This window comes from Borostomias antarcticus (genome assembly GCF_949987555.1).
Source record: "Borostomias antarcticus genome assembly, chromosome: 10".
NCBI classification, from domain to species: Eukaryota; Metazoa; Chordata; class Actinopteri; order Stomiiformes; family Stomiidae; genus Borostomias; species Borostomias antarcticus.
In genome coordinates, this window is record NC_140243.1 from 17,165,428 (window position 1) to 17,178,185 (window position 12,758).

The 12,758-nt window shown below is 50.3% G+C and overlaps 1 protein-coding gene across 1 annotated transcript; it reads right to left on the minus strand.

Moving 5' to 3' along the window:
- Positions 1-515: 515 nt before the first annotated feature.
- Positions 516-1,802, minus strand: fam110d (family with sequence similarity 110 member D; the record flags this gene model as incomplete). Its single annotated transcript, XM_084444069.1, has 1 exon — positions 516-1,802. The coding sequence occupies one exon, from the start codon at positions 1,800-1,802 to the stop codon at positions 516-518; it is 1,287 nt and encodes a 428-aa protein (XP_084300195.1).
- Between the last annotated feature and the right edge of the window lie 10,956 nt (positions 1,803-12,758).

Here is a 12,758-nt window from a genome sequence, read left to right on the forward strand (position 1 = left end):
AGTTGGGAATGAGGTACTCACAGTTCACTTCACACTCACGCAACAGTTCTCCAGATTAGAACCCCCCCCCCCCAAAAAAAAAGCTTAGTGGTTTTCCATACTTAATTATGAATCTGTAGAGAGAAAAGTGTTGGTAGGTGTTGTAGTGCGTCAAGGACATTGTATACAGTCCCCACTGTGTCAGAACAAACAGACTGGTTGACATGTTTATGTGCCTTTTGTGGGGTCAGGGGTCAAAGGGAGTGCTGTCTGTCAATACTGTTATAAGCTATGAAGAGTGAAGGGGACAGCCATTTTCAAAGCAGCCACATACTCACTTGCACTGCAACATTTTCAAATGTGGTGACTGGAAATAAGATGCAGCCCATCGACACACTCACACACTCCCCATAGGATGTTTAAATACAGCATATTAACCTGACAAACGGTGAAGGGATACAGTACAACAACACAGTGTGTCTTTGTCCATAGAGGAGTGTGTCTTTTTTTGGGGTGGGGTGCAGGGGGAGGGAGATCTACACAGTGGACTCTTTGGGACCCTCCTGGGCGGCGTTCCTGCAGCCGTAGAGCCACTTGATGACGCGAGCGTTCCTCTCGATGATCGACACGCCCGTGGGGGGCAACTGCTCGGCCACCTCCTCCTGGAACAGCCCCTCCCCAGAGTGGCGGGAGAACTCGCTGGGCTCTGAGCCCCCGCCGGCGCCGCGGAGGACCAGCGAGAGCGTGTCCACGGAGCTGGCGCCGGACAGGAAGTTCTCGGCGCCCAGGCGCTCCACCATGTCCAGGTCCAGCCCGCAGTAGTCGAAGAAGCGCTCCTGCTCCGACAACGCCACAGAGCAGCGCAGACGCAGACGCAGGTCCGACTCGGAGCGCCATAGTTCCCCTGTCCGCCTCCGGGGCGGCGGCGGTGCCGCCCGCTTCCAGGGGTCGGCCTCGTCGTCATGGTCGCCGGCGCCGTTACTAAGTCCGTTGCACGCGTCGGGGGGACGTTCCTGGTCCGTCTTACTCGACCTCCTGCTTCCGGCGCCGTCCGCCGCGTCTCTGTCATTGGTCCAGGACATGCGGGAGTCGCCGCCGTCCCTGGACGGAGCTTTCTCCTCGCTGATCGTCATCTTGTGGGCGCCGCCCCCCTCCCCCCCCGTTGCTCCGCCCCTCTCCCTCATGGAGCCCTGGAAGAGGCGACGGACGAAGCTGTAGCCCTTCACCTCCACACCGCAGTTGTTGTTGTTGGCGCCCGGCGGCCCGGCCGCGCTGGGGCTCTTGCACTCCTTCTTCTGCCGGTAGATGACCAGGGAGTCTGGCCGCAGCATGCGCTTGCCCGTGCTCCTCCTCAGGACGGGGGCGCTGCGCGGCGCGACCGGCGCGGCTTGGATGGGCGTCCGGGGACTAGGCGCCGCCGACCTCTTGGCGTTGCTCCGGTTGCGCGCTTCCACGTCCGCCGCCACCGCCGCCGGCGACCGCCGGTTCTCCTTCCTGGAGTCGTCATTGTCGTTCTCGTCCGGCGAGCTGCTGAGGGTGGAGAAGGGGGTGTCGCCGTCGGGGGAACGGCGAGGCGGCGGCAGCGGCCGGGGGCGGGGCCGGGGGGGAGGGGTGGCGCAAGGAGCGAGCACGGGCTCCTGCCTGGCGTCGATGACCTGCCGGGTCTTCACGTACTTGGCCTTGTCGGCCTCCAGCCGCTCCACGGCGCTGACGGCGTGCCCGCGGCCGCCGCCGCCGCCGTCCATCTGCCTACGGAGGTAGTCCGGCCCCTTGTTCAGCAGCCTCAGAGGGGAGGGGGAACCGATGGGAGTCAGCGGCTTCATGGTGCTCCGCCGCTCCGGGTGACGACATCAAAACAAACCGCCTCAACAAAATGGCCGCCAACTGTCTCCCCGCTGTGCCTGTTTTGTCCTTCCCTCCTCAGGACTCAGGTCAGGCGAGAGCCGCTTCACTGAGCTTTCTGCTTTGTAGCTAAAGCCCGGCTGCTCTCATTCTCACTTGCTCGGTGTCTGAACCTCCCCAGCGGGGTAAATAGATAGGTAGCAATTCCAGAGACCGCAGAGGCTGAGTTTGTTGTGAAGATGGCTATAGTTAGCTTATAGTCTCTTTGTTGGGCGCTGTTGGAGCTTAGACAAATTGATATCTCTATCCAGTATTTACACAGGCATCTGGATAAACGGGCAGGGCTCAGGGAAATCCTTTCTCGGCCGGCCAAGAGCACTCCCAAATGAGACGTTGCCCTGCCCACAGCGCGAGCAGGAATAGTAGTCAGAGTTCACTTTGAAAGGGTTACTTTTTCCTCCCCCTCGTTTCTCTTGCTGCAGCCTTCCTATTCCGTTGGTCTTTTCGCCCGAAGGCTACTTTGGGAAATGAGATATAATGGCCTCAAATATTTGCTTTGCGCGGGCAGTCGGAGGGACGCGGGGTCCAGACCCGTATTGTTTGGCGCCCGTCGCGGTTGAGGTGACCTGAGGGTGGGCGGCTCCGGGGCACTTGGGAGCTTGACAGACGGATAGGCTGGCGGAGATCTTGTCCTTGTTCTCACCTCAGCTGCCCTCCGAGACCCTGGGAGGTACAAAGGGAGGGAGGGAGAGGGAGAGAGAGAGAGAGAGAGAGAGAGAGAGAGAGAGAAGAGGAGGTGTTAGCTAAAGCAGCTATACTCCAGGGCCGCAGAGGCCATATGGCAGATGGGACAGCGGAACTCTAGAGTTGGACTGAGTCCCGTGTCTACGGCTAAGAGCTGAGCCAAGCTCCCACGCTTCAACTGGCCTGAAATATAACCTATATTTAACAAGGACTTAGACACATATTAACTAAGAATTATGGTTCTATTCTCATATGCACTGACTCTGTGCTGTTATTAATGAAATATTCATCCAGTGGATTCACACATGGGAAATCAGTTCACGCAAGTCCTGAAAAGGTTTTTCCTAAATATGCAATGTTGACAAAAAAGAGGCACTGATCCTTGAATTGTATAAGTATCTGTGAGTTCAGCAACATTTGGGAAAACCACATTTGTGTTTCTGCTGCTGCTCTGACTACTATACGATCTCATCAAAATTCCACCATCCGGCAGGAAAATCTACCTAAGTAAACCAATACTCTTCCAAAGCAATAACTGTCTCATCCTCTCTGAGATTGCTTGAGATTGCTATTCTTGCACTTTGCCTTCAGCACTAGATTATGCTCTTGGTCACTTGTTTTAAAAAGGAGATGCACTTGTGAGTTATGGCAAGTAGTAGTACTTTGGCTTTTCCTGCGTTAAATGCGTTTATTGTTAGTCGCTTTGGGTAAAAGCGTCTGCTAATAATGTCTCAGGGTTAAAGTTAGACAGCTTGTTTCCCAAATTAACAGGTCCTAATGAAAGACACGTGAAACTTTACACAGAGAGTGGCGTAAGCCCCTGTGAAACCGATACGTATCTTAATGACATGTTGCGTAGGAAGAGGAGACCTTTATTCTTAGGCCTCCCGTCCCTCTGTGGGAGCTGGGGGGGGGGTGTCTATAATGGGAGAGACTCTAACCCAGGAGATGCAGGGAGAGAGTATTTACAGCTGTAGAGCGTCCCACCCCCCACTGTTATCGTATGACTGTGTGTGTGTGTGCGCGTGTGCGCCTCTGTCCATATGCGTGTGTGTGTGCGCCTCTGTCCATATGTGTGTGTGTGTATGCGTCTACAGTCCGTGTGTCAGCGCGGCGCAATAAGCGCCCTGCCCAGCAGATGAAAGAGATTCTGTGTGCGTGGTCGGTTTGCGGACCACAAGGCTTTTATCACATTGGGCGGCTGTGGCTCAGTGGTAGAGCGGGTCGTCCGATGATCGTAGGGTTGCCGGTTCGAATCCCGCCTCCTCCCTGTCCACATGTCAAAGTGTCTTTGAGCAAAGACACTGAGCCCCAAATTGCTCCCAATGAGCAGGTTAGCACCTTGCATGGCGGCCGTGAATGAGAGGCCATTGCAAATCGCTTTGGATTAAAGCGCTAGATAAATGCAGACCATTTACATCCCACCCTGTGCTCTTTTTCATATAGAAAGCCGGAAGATGGGCGGAGCCTGCCGTGTGTCACAGCCCCCGCAGAGAGCGTCTGACGCAGGAACCTGTCTGCTTTTCATTGACTTCCTTTCAAAAGAAATGAAGGCGTCCGAGGCTGGAGACAAGCATGTCGAGCCGGCCATCTGGAGAGTAGCGCTGCTCTTCTCAACGTGTCCTCGGGGTGGAATCAAAATATATCATGTGGTGTTTTAGCTTCTTCCTCTTACCGAGAGAAAAAACAATGGATGACCTTCGGCAGGAAATGGACCCGTGTCTCTGGCGGGAAGATACATCTTAACAGCCCGACACTTGTAGTGAGCTATCAAACACCTTTGAGTGCTGGATCAGAAAAGGAGGGTTTCTCAAACACATCGTAATCCGTAGAACAGCAGAAATAAACATGGTCGGTATGCAGCAGTACCAAGGAGAACTTTGCCTGAAAGATCACAGAGTCCAACCCTAACCCCGAGGGCCAGACTACAGCAAAAACAGAGCAACCAGAGACCTCCAAAAGTCACGGGAGTTTGTGAAGGAGCTACTGTAATTATAAGCAGCCGGACATGAAGAGGGGCGGCCTACCTCCGCGGTTTACTAGAGTTCTCTACCTTTCAACCTCCACACCTCTCTCATGTCAGCCCCCCTTGGCACAGTCAAAAGGCCACCGCTATAAATCCAGAAAAAAAGAAAGGGGGAGAGGGTTGGGGGGCTGCTACGTTTTCCAGATGTCAGCCGGCCGGGGCCGGGAAAGGCCGCCATTGTTTGGGAGACGTTCCGGGAAAGAAATCCCGACAGGTGTGGAAGAGGGAAAGAGGCCACACTGGAGACAGAGAGGACGGCCGTGAAAGAGGGAGAGAAAAATGTGTATCCCGTACCGTGTTTACCAGGCACTTCTCTTCCGGACAATCTGTTCCCCGTCTGAGTTTGGGGCTCCGAATGGCAGGATTATGTCAGCGGGTGGCGGAAAGCGGGATTAGCAAATAGATAGCCTCACCCAAATAACAAGTCCTAGTCTGAAAATCATTTGTGTGTGTGTGGGGTACAGATTATGACACAAACACAAACAATCCATACACATGTTATGGTGGTGAGTTTCGTAAAAGAAAAAGGAGAAAAATAAAAGAAAATAAATGGGGTTTAAATTGATGTTTAAAGCCTCCATGGTGAGCATTCTAACTGTATGTTTTGTTTTGGCTTCTGGATATCTTACGATGTGTTCATTGGACCTGATGTAAGCCCACTGGAGCGAGACAGCAAGTCTCTGTTTTTAGAGGTTATCTCTTGCTCTGAGCATCATAACAGACAACGCATAGATCAATGTGAATCACAGTGGTAGCCGTGGGTTGTTTGCGACACTATTTCTGTCTTTGCAGGAAACCAAACTAAATATAGTCAAGAAGTGGCCTAAATGGAAGTGTGTTCATATTTCCTCTGGACACAGGCGATGATTACACTCATAATTTCTTAAGAGCAGGAAACAGGAAAGGAGGGAAAAAATACTGGAGGTTTGAGAGGCTTGAAAACAGGTCAGATGTACAAAGACAGGGTCAGGTCTTAAGTTCAGGTTCACACACACAAACACAAAGGGTCGAGTGACCCGACCTGGATTTACACACGAACAATAGGCCCCATTAGCTCAATTGACAGTAATGACAGTCAAATTAGTAGCCAGCACCTCTTACTGTGATCCCTGGTCTTTAGAAAACTCTGTGATGACGACTGAACTTTTCTGCTCTTCCACCTCTCCCTGAATCTCTCACACTGGGTAGTTATTAACCTCTGTCCTTTCCGTCCCCTCTCATCCTCCTCTCTCTCTCTTTCTCACCCCTCCCATCCCTCTCTTTCCCTCCATCTCTCTTTTTCTCACAATCCATTCGTCTCTATCTCCCTCCCTCTCTCCCTAACTCTCTCTCACCCTCTCTCTCTCTCCCTCTCTCTCTCATCCTCCCTCTCTCTCTCTCCCTCTCTCTCTCACCCTCTCTCTCTCTCTCTCTCTGTGAGACAGCTTGACTGCCTGCAGGGAGGGCTTAGCCAGGGGCCCCATGCTGTCAAAGAGGAACCAGATGTTCTCTGTCATGCTGCATCAGGACCTCTGATGAGTAGAGCCCCAATGGAGAGACTGGCCGCCAGCGAGGGTCTGGCTAGCAACGTGCGATCCCTAGCGTCGGAGCGGGCATGGGCACGCACCAAATGGATTTGGCTCGCTCAATTTTGCATTTAATCAATGGCTTTATTCGGACTACTCTCTTCTGACCCCTGTTTGGTAACAGGGGTCAGAAGCTAAGGAAAACAGCTAAGGAAAGGTCACACCACAGTTCATGCCATGGTGTGGTTAGGAGGCGCTTATTCAGTTAAGCTGCTGTTGCTGACAATCGTGCCAGAGAGATTTGGAATGGGTTTTAGACGTTTGACTACCGAAACAAGCAGTGGATTTCAGATGACTTCTCTGCTGTGGGAGAGAGAGAGATGTGTGAGAAGGTTCTAGAACGTAACACCAGGAAGTGCTTGATTGGTCCAATAGTTTATCCACAGTCCTCAGGCCTGAATTGCATCGCCATGGAGAGCCAGCTGGCTTTAGAGCGAAAGGTTAAAGGAACTTCCACTTTGAAATATGCATTCAGTTGGATAAACACAAGATAAGGGGTTAAAAAAAGACCACTTTTGAAGCACTTTAGAATGTGGCAACCCTCCTTTTACCTGTCAAATCAGTCCTGAACTGATGAGGGACATCTGCTGTGAACTACCACACAAAACCCACCAGTAATCTCTCCATCTTTTTTCTCTCTCTCTCCATCTATATCTCATTTTCTTTTACATAACATCTGTCTTCTCTCTAGAGGACAACGTGGATGAAAGACCATGTCAAATCTTTAACTAGAGGCTTATTCAGAGGGTCTCCTGCTTTTCTTCAGGCATAAGGCAGACCCACCATTCCCCCTGGGTCACTGTGCCATATGCCAACAGAAAGACTTTTTGTTTTATTCGTCTACACCCGTATTCGTTGCTGCCAGGGCATACCACATCAAACACGCAAGATCAACCCACACGTACACTGTCACATGGCATGCATGTAGAATAAATAAAACCTATGACGACCACTGATGGTCCAAATGAACCTTGATCACTAACCAGCATGACGGAGATAGGTTTTTAGAAGGCCCTGGTTTGTTCTTCAGAGGGAGTGAAAGCGGGGGTCTTCTCCGACGCCCCCCCCCCCCCCCCCCCCATTGCTTTATTAATGGCCCTAAACAAAGGTTCGCCTCTGGCTCTGGAGATAAGAGGAGACCTGGTCACTCCGTCTCATTAGTCAGAGAGAGAGGACACAGAAACAGCAGCACCACAATAAAATATAAGCGACAAGGAGCAAAAGCACAAACAGCCCTTCACTCCCATAAAGACTATGCCCCCGAGGATGATCGTAAATCCCATCACCATTGTGAGGCCTTGAGTGTCATTAGCCTCTAGATGCATTGTCGGTGTGTGTGTGTGTTTATGTGTGTAGGGGGGGGGGTACCTAAGGCCCCCTCCACTGTCATGCAGGTCACAAGGGATGACTTAAGGGACCCCCAACCTCAATAGACCTCCTCTCAACCATAAAATGGTCAAGATGAGCTCTTAAGTCCCTGAATGTGTCTCTTTTGTCATTCGGAGGTAATCAGCATTAGACAGCCGAGCGTCAGAGCCTGCTGCCAAAGAGAGCAGACGTGTAGCCGGCCCTGAGGTCAGCTACCCCCCCATTGCTTAACATGCTTCCTGTAGACCTACAGTACCTGTGGATAACATAAGACATTACAGTCATTTAGAAGATGCTTTTATACAAAGCGACTTACAATAATTGCATTAAACATAGGAAGTCAGTGTACTACTACTCGCCAGAACTCACGAGTGCATCTCCTTTCTAAACAAGTGACTTGGTGTAAGTGAAGAGAATAATCTAGTGCTAAAGCCAAAGTGCAAGATCACACTTAATTTATCTAACAAGTTCAATGTAAAGTGTTACTGTAGGCTATTGGTAACACAGTCACTAATAGAGAAATCACCGCTGGGCTTGGTTGTAGGTAGGTGAGGTAGCTACAGCAGACAGTGATACATTACATAACCGTTTTCCACTACTGTAGATGTGGTTAATAATTATCGGGCCCACAAGGTGAGACTAGCAGGCCCCGTCAGCTCCTTATCAGCTCAACCTACCATTATAATGCAGATACCATCTCTCCAGATAAGATGGTCAGGACTTATTCACGGTTATCAATGAGCCACGCAAACTCCCTTTTTTCCTATACTGCTGGGAACAGTCCTGAGCTGATAAAGAGCAGCATGTTGACCTATGACCTATACAACTTAATGACTCAGTATTCACTCTTGTTTGACACGCTTTTTTTTTCTTTCTTTTTTTAAGCGTGTTAAAATGAACGTGTTTCCCCTACAGAATCAGCTCTGTGGAACCTGCAAAACACACACACACACACACGTTGCTCTCTTCACTGGCACTGCACTGCACTCCACTGTTACAGATATTGTTTCATTAGAGACCTTGTTCAAAACTAAACTCAGTTTATAAACATTATTCAAATTTTACTTTACCTGTAGGATCACCTCCCAAAATGTAAAAGCAATAACTGGAAAATTATATTTCCATTATCAAGTCAATAAACTATTCCCAAAATTCAACTACAATCTCAGTGCCCCTAGTAGAATACAACCTAAAAACCTCTAGTTCCTGCCTCAGAACCCCAGCCTCTCCAATAGTCTCCCCTAGTGATCCATCCCATAATACACTGACACCTGATCCACTCTGTGTTCACAGCTCACCTCTGGAATGTTAAGCCCCTGCTATGATACCTCTCTGTTGATGAGTGGACTGATGGGAGTCTGAGCTCAGGCACCGGACAGCGGATGATGAACAGGCCTTCCGCGCGGACCTCTCTAAAACTGTACAGCGATGTGCTGTAATGCCCACGTTCTCCCTCTCGGACTGAGAACATGCGAGGAATGTGACTGAGCACTGAGAGACAGGCCGATGGGAAAGGTTAGTAGTGGAGGTATACATAAAACACCAGAGATAGCAGAGGTGGTACGTGGGTAAAAAACAAACAAACAGTGGGAGCCAAGCAGGAGGTGGTACAGAGGGGCGGCTTTTTTGTTTTGTGTTTTTTTTTAACCACCTGGAGAGCCCTGAAATGTAAAGGACATATGCCTAATAAAAACACAATAAAACTACTAGATAACTAAAATAAAACTAGGCTACTACTGTATGTTGCATTCAGATAGAGGTGTGTGTGTGCGTGTATGTGACTATGTGGGGCAAACATCCTACTAGCTAGCTAGGTCTGGATTGCTTTGTGTATAATTTGAACTCCGACCACCAGTGTTACAGCTAATGTATAAGCCTTATGTGACAGCTCTATACAAGCAATGCTGGTCCTCTGGAGGAGCTATGCGTGTGGGAATACACACTGGAGTTCTGGTTGCCAGAGTTGTCGACAGTCCTGTAAACACACACATAAATCTGGGCACATCCCCAAATCTCCTGCAGTCTTAAATTATGAAGGCCTGTTCTCACAGACGGAGCCCTCATTAAACCCTCAGCTGGTGTGAAAGCCCTCTCTGGAAAGGAGCCAGATGTTTGATTTCACTAAATCGGCACAATCTCGCACTCTGTGGCCATGTTATGCCAGTTTCTGTGAAGAGTTAGTTGAGACTGCTTGAAGGATGAAGGAATGTCCAGCACATGAAAAGAGGTTTCATAACTTCTTTGTCATATTTCCTTTGTCAGCACACTTGCGATTGTCAGGTTGACAAAGGCTAGGAAAAGCCTATGAAAAAAGACAGCATATCTAATGTCGGTAACCTCTTACCAGTTTCTTCAGTTTTACAAGGATCTAATCTAGTCCAATCAAAGATGAAATATAAACACTAAAGTGACACATCACATTAGAGTCAAGATGAAAGTAATGCTCATAACAAGATAAGCAGCTTTAGACTTTGTCTGTTTCAGCGCCATAGCCGTCACTACGGCTTTATTCACAGTCACGCTGTGAATGCACTAAGGCGCAAGATAAACACTCTCACAACATTGCCGGGGCGTCCTAACCACATGGCGAGGTTGTCACAACATCATCCAGGTGTTGCAGGAGCCGTAAAGGGTTAGCCTATCTCCAGATTCTCCACCCAGCGACACATGGTTGGTGGAGCGGGTCGAGAAGACGGGGGGGGGGCAGGACGCGGTGCGCGGATTAGGACTGACTGCCCCGCTTCCGAGGATTCCGATCCCAACTCCATGTCCCTAAACGTTAGGCCGTCTATCAGAGCATTAGGGCCTACAGCCCACCGCTGGGCTACAGAAAACCCACCCACTACTGACACGCTGTCCGATTGATTGACCAGCTATCTGGACACGACAGCGGCTGCCCGAACCGTGGCCTGGATTTGTCCATGCATTTTATCAATCACACAGCAAAACGCATTGCCACATTGGCAGGCTACCGGAAAAAACGATATACCTCGATTATGTTTTCTTTCAACTGACCGCAGCGAAAATATCAGCTAATGTGTTCCCGGAACTCGAAAATAACGCACGCTAATGTACCCTGAGTCCTCGCTCATCCACCCCGCCCGCAAAAACATTGCTGAAAGGGGCCAATATTTCTCTAATGCTTTTGGCAGAAGAAAGGAGTCAACCATGGGGAAAACCAGATGAGTGAAAATGCAAACCCAGGACAGGGCCCTGTGTTTTTTTTCGTGCTGCCATTTACTCTTAGTGTGTAACCTCCGCTGAACCTGCCAGCTGTCTTCTCTCATTACCCGCTGGTTGGCCACTTCTCCACAAACAGGCCCCAAGTGCCACGGAAGTAGACCCCCCCGCCCCCCCCTATTTCTGTCAAAGTCACCGTACGCCGGGTGAATTGCGTCAAGGCTCCTGGGTCTCAGAGTGTGTGTGTGTGTGTGGGTGGGTGGGTGGGTGGAACGAAGGGTCCAGGTTGTGTCACACACACACAAGCCTCAGTGGGCATCGACCGGCATGGGTGACTGTGATTGGATGTGGCGGAGCAGCACAGGCGCCCAGCCAGGCTGGGAACAATTACTGTGATGTGTGAGAGAGAGAGAGAGACAGAGAGAGAGACAGAGAGAGAGAGAGACAGAGAGAGAGACAGAGAGAGAGACAGAGAGAGAGAGAGAAAGAGAGAGAGACAGAGAGAGAGACAGAGAGAGAGAGACAGAAAGAGAGAGAGACAGAGAGAGAGAGAGAGAGAGAAAGAGAGAGAGAGAAGGAGCGCTCACACAGCTGTCAGCAGCACCCTGGGGACAGGTCAGAGATGGAGGGATGGATGGATATAAGGATGGAGAGCGGGACAGAACTCCTTTCATGATTTAGTTATTGATGATGAAATATTTATTGATTGATGGGCTGGCAGAGATGTGTCGGTGACATGACAGGGGGTGGCCGTCTGAGAATTCTGTATGATTACATTGATCAAGAAGGTGATGTTATTAGTCTCTCTGTTGTAGAGACTACGCCGTACTAGTGAGACAGATGTCAGGCTCTTATGCTGAGTTATGAGTTTCAGGTCGCTCTGGGCAGTTTCCTCTGTTTCGGTCATTCGTTCCTAAAGCCGCCGGTGAGGAAGTTCCCACAGACAGAAAGCACAATGGCTCAAACCAGGCAACAGGGACAATAAAGTGAAATTATAAGCTCTGGTCCCGACTGCGCATGTGAAGCCTCTGGTGTTTGAAGTCTCACACACAGCAGAGCTTGTCAAATGTTTAAAACCAGCTGCCGCACTACACCCCCCGCCCCCCCCCCCCCCCCTTCGTCCCTCCCTCTCTCTCTCACTTACACACACGCACCTCGCATAATGCCAGGGGGAAGGTGATGTCACTTACAGGACCCTTTACCCTCTAATTAGAAACTTGAGCTTCCCGCCACAGCTAGGGCATCGGACTAGGCGACCGTGCGAAAGAGCGGAGATTAAGCAAAACAAATGCTGGATTCTCACTTTTCTAAATGGATGTTCACAAGATCAGCTGCGGAGAAAACAGAGTTCACCGAAAAGTGACTGATCTGCAAAACACGAGTTCACAAAAACACAAAACCATCAACGGTCTTGTGGCTTCCACTCACTTCCGCAATCTAGACTGATGTGGGTCCAACCAATGAGATTAAACTTGTGTTGAGTCTTAAAACAGAAAGCGTTAAAAAAATGGGGGGGAGGGAAGAGGGGGAATGAAATGCTCAGGAAATGAACAAATAAGAGACATGTCCCATAACCCTTCACCTATCCTAAGGCATACTTGGGTCAATCGCATACCGCTGTTACAGCTGCTCTATAGCAGTCTGCAATGTGGTGAGAGTAAGTGTGTGTGTGCATTTTTGTGTGTGTGTGCGTGTGTGTGGGTGCGTGCATGATTGTGTGTGTGCTTGTGTGTGTGTGCGTGCATGTATGCGTGTGTGCACGCCCATTCTCTGTCAGATGAACTAGTGCTGCCTACGCAATCACACACACACACAACTCCAGAGAAGGTCACTTTGGGCAACGTGACATCCCGGGCCCTGACTAGCGCCAATCTGACTCCATGCTTGGTCATCGAGCCGACGCTGGCACCGCTACAGCCACACCGCCAGCGCTCCGAGCCCTTCACCAGGCGAATCGTGGCCCGTGCCTTTATCATCTTCATGATGTCTGGGCTCCTGTCAACACTCTAGATAAGGGTCTGTACCTAGCCTGCTCTGTTTGTGCCTCTGGGCCT